Source organism: Natator depressus, chromosome 4 (genome assembly GCF_965152275.1).
Source record: "Natator depressus isolate rNatDep1 chromosome 4, rNatDep2.hap1, whole genome shotgun sequence".
Classification (NCBI taxonomy): Eukaryota; Metazoa; Chordata; order Testudines; family Cheloniidae; genus Natator; species Natator depressus.
This window is the reverse complement of record NC_134237.1, coordinates 95,405,646-95,408,639: the sequence shown is the minus strand read 5'-3', so window position 1 is coordinate 95,408,639 and position 2,994 is coordinate 95,405,646. Positions and strand designations below refer to the sequence as shown.

The 2,994-nt window shown below is 53.3% G+C and overlaps 1 protein-coding gene across 1 annotated transcript in view; it reads right to left on the bottom strand.

The window, feature by feature from the left end:
* Positions 1 to 1,743: 1,743 nt before the first annotated feature.
* Positions 1,744 to 2,994, bottom strand: part of PHOX2B (paired like homeobox 2B) — a 2,888-nt gene continuing 1,637 nt past the window's right edge. Inside the window, exons 2-3 of the mRNA XM_074950104.1 lie at positions 2,914 to 2,994; positions 1,744 to 2,178 (exon numbers count right to left, since the gene is read on the bottom strand). The exon at positions 2,914 to 2,994 is cut by the window's right edge and continues 107 nt beyond it. Of these exons, the coding sequence (XP_074806205.1) occupies positions 1,744 to 2,178; positions 2,914 to 2,994 (516 nt within the window). The remainder of the gene's footprint in view (positions 2,179 to 2,913) is intronic.

Here is a 2,994-nt window from a genome sequence, read left to right as displayed (position 1 = left end):
TTCTTTTCTGAAAATCAACTAGTCAACTAGTTCATGACTCCCTGACTTCCTCTGATGACCTTCCTCTCCCCCTCTCCCCTCCCACCGCCCATATACACAAACAGTTCATTGTAAAGATCATAGAATAACAGGCCATTTCAGAAATGCAATAGACATTTTAAAGCATGTTCTTCATGGGTCCAGCAGCCAAGTGTTTGAGTGAAAAAAGAAAATATAGAGCATAAGGAATTGAACTATCACCTATAAGCCAGCACAGAATGGCATTTCAGATCTTTCCTACCAGACACCTACAAATTTGAGACCTCTTACAATGGGGAAGTTCTGTATAGTGCAAGGATCTGAGCCCCCTAGAAACGACACTGTTTCCAATTATTGAATTAACAATTATAACATAGTTATCCAGTAGAGATGAATTTTCCCCTGTTATATTAATATGTTAATATTAAGATAACAAAGGTCACTGCTCCAATCTCAGTTCTTCACACACTGCAACAGTTTGATCACTCAAACCAGCCTCCCCTGCGATTCACTTCCTCATTCCCTTGTTTTATATTTTGTTAAACAAACTCTAAGAAATAAATTAAGCCAAAAAAACTGCAGTGCTGTATTTGTTTTTTGTTTTTATTATCAACAATCAGTTAATGGTACACTCTTGGAAAACTATATGCACATGTAGAAATATTTCCCCTTTTAAATAGAAGCATTCATTTGAACCACATATAAATAAATTTGAAAACCCTGAACATAATTTATGACGATTATGCTCTCAAACATATTCCAACAGGAAGGGAAAAATAAAAGACGACATGCAACTGATAATAAAAATATATACCATTATCTGAACCTGGTCTCTCGAAACGCGAAGTAACTGAACCCGTGAGAACCTTCTTTCTCCATAAAGACACGCCATAGAGACTACGAGGAGGGAAAACATTATTTATACGGTCAGCTAGAGTAGACAAGTCTGTACTGATATTAACACTATACAATTGAGTCACAGAACACAGCTGTAGAAAGACACAGAAAAAGTTAAAGCATACCTGTCCACATTCAACTAATAGCTATATTTTTGTGCCTTTTAAAAGAAATTAAAATAAAAAAAAACCCTAAACGGAGATGCCTAAAAACTGCGTGAGCCATGTAATCATAATACTTAATAATAAATACAATCCATCCACCCGGCCAGGAGGCGAGTCCTAGGGGGCCAGAGAGCCAGGGACCTGCTCCCGGCCCAGGACTGGGAGCTGCGCGACCTTTGCAGCAGCTGCGGTGGGATCAAAGAGAACGTGGGCGTTAAAAACCAAAGGGGGCGAGTGGAAGCCGCTGGAGGACGAGCGCGAGCGAGCGGCCTGGGAAGCCCGCGCGCCGGGCCAGGACTTGGCGGCCGCAGCTGAGCGCGAGGAGGCGTTGCAGACCCGCGCTGGCAGGCCGTGGTCCCGGGGGGAGCCCGGCGGGCTGGAGCGCCGAGAAGCGCGCGCGGCGGGCGCGTCCCAGCCAGGGGGGCGGCAAGCGGGCGCCTCGCAGTCCCTGCCCGCGGAAGCTCCGGGTCCTGACGCCGCTGCAGCCTGGCGGAGCCTCCCGCGGGCCAGTGCTGGCGGCAGAGCCCGGCGCCTGGGGAAGACGCAGGGGCGCCGCGGCTCACGTCAGCGAGTCAGTGGCCCCTGGCCCGCCGCGGGGATCCTGCTCAGTCCTGGCGGCAGGCGGGAACCCCGGCCCGGGCTCTCCCGTCCCCCCGGCCGCCGCTCAGAACATGCCGCTCTTTACGAGGCTGCCTTTGGCGCCGCTGGGTCTCTGCAGCGAGGAGAGCACGCTGGCGAACGGGCCCCCCAAGGAATCCGGGATGGAGGTGATGGGCCCGGGCCCGGGGGCCCAGCCCTGCCCGGGCCCCGCCGCTGCCAAGCCGCCCGCGGCTGCTCCTTTGCCGGGCTCCCCGCCGGGGCCCGCCGCTCCCTGGCCCCCCGCAGGGCTGGGACCTCCCCCTCCGCAGCTCGGGGTCGGGTTGGGGTTGGGCCCGGGCCCGCCGGTGCTGTCCGGGTCGGTGCTTTTCGCCTCTTTGCTCTCGTCGTCCCGGGACGAGTCGGATTTTTTCCCCGTCGAGCCGTTCTTCGCCGCGGCCGCCGCGGCAGCTGCCGCCCGCTCCTGCTTGCGGAACTTGGCCCGGCGGTTCTGGAACCAGACCTGCGGCCGGGGGCGGGGGAGCAAAGAGTTAGAGGGAGCCAAGGCCCCGGCGCACCCCACCCGCCGCGGGGAAAGGCCCTGCGGGTGCCTGGAGCTCAGCCGCCAGCCACTGTTACCCCGGGCTCGCCCTTAGCCCGCCCCTGCTCTCCGCACCGAGCCCGGCCCCGGCGCTCTGCAAACGGGCTCGGGTTGGTTAAACCTCAAAGGCATACGGTCGGGAAGCCACCAAACGGGGAGCCTGAGTGGGGTCCCTCGCGTGTGTCGGGAGATCAACCTGCCCCGTGTATTTGCTGAGAAATTGTAAAACGGATCAATCATCTCTGACTGTAAGCGAAGACAGAGCGCGTTTTTGTAAAGGGAACGCGACTTCCAGGATGCCTTTAGAGAAAGGGCATGGTCTAAAAGTAATTGCAAAAACGAAACAAAAAAGCCAGAAAAATGCAAAACCGTGTTTGCCTGCGACATGCTGTTATCACTGTGTTTTTGTTTAATCGCCCTGCCAAAAGAGAGAGACACATGCAAAGCTGTCACATTACATGCATGTAATAGTTCAGGATGTAATGGAAACTTGTGTATTTAGTTCTTGTAATAAACCATGCCCTGTCTTTGAAATACCTGTCTAATGCCGTTCGCCCGGGCCTTAGAAAGTCATGGTCTTTGTGTGTGTTCTTGTAAAGTGCCTCTGGGTGCATAACCGATGTTTAAAATATTCCCAAATCCGGCTGTCTTACATACCTGGACTCTCGCTTCGGTGAGGTCTATTTTCAGGGCTAATTCCTCCCTTGTGTATATATCAGGGTAGTGAGTCTCTGCAAA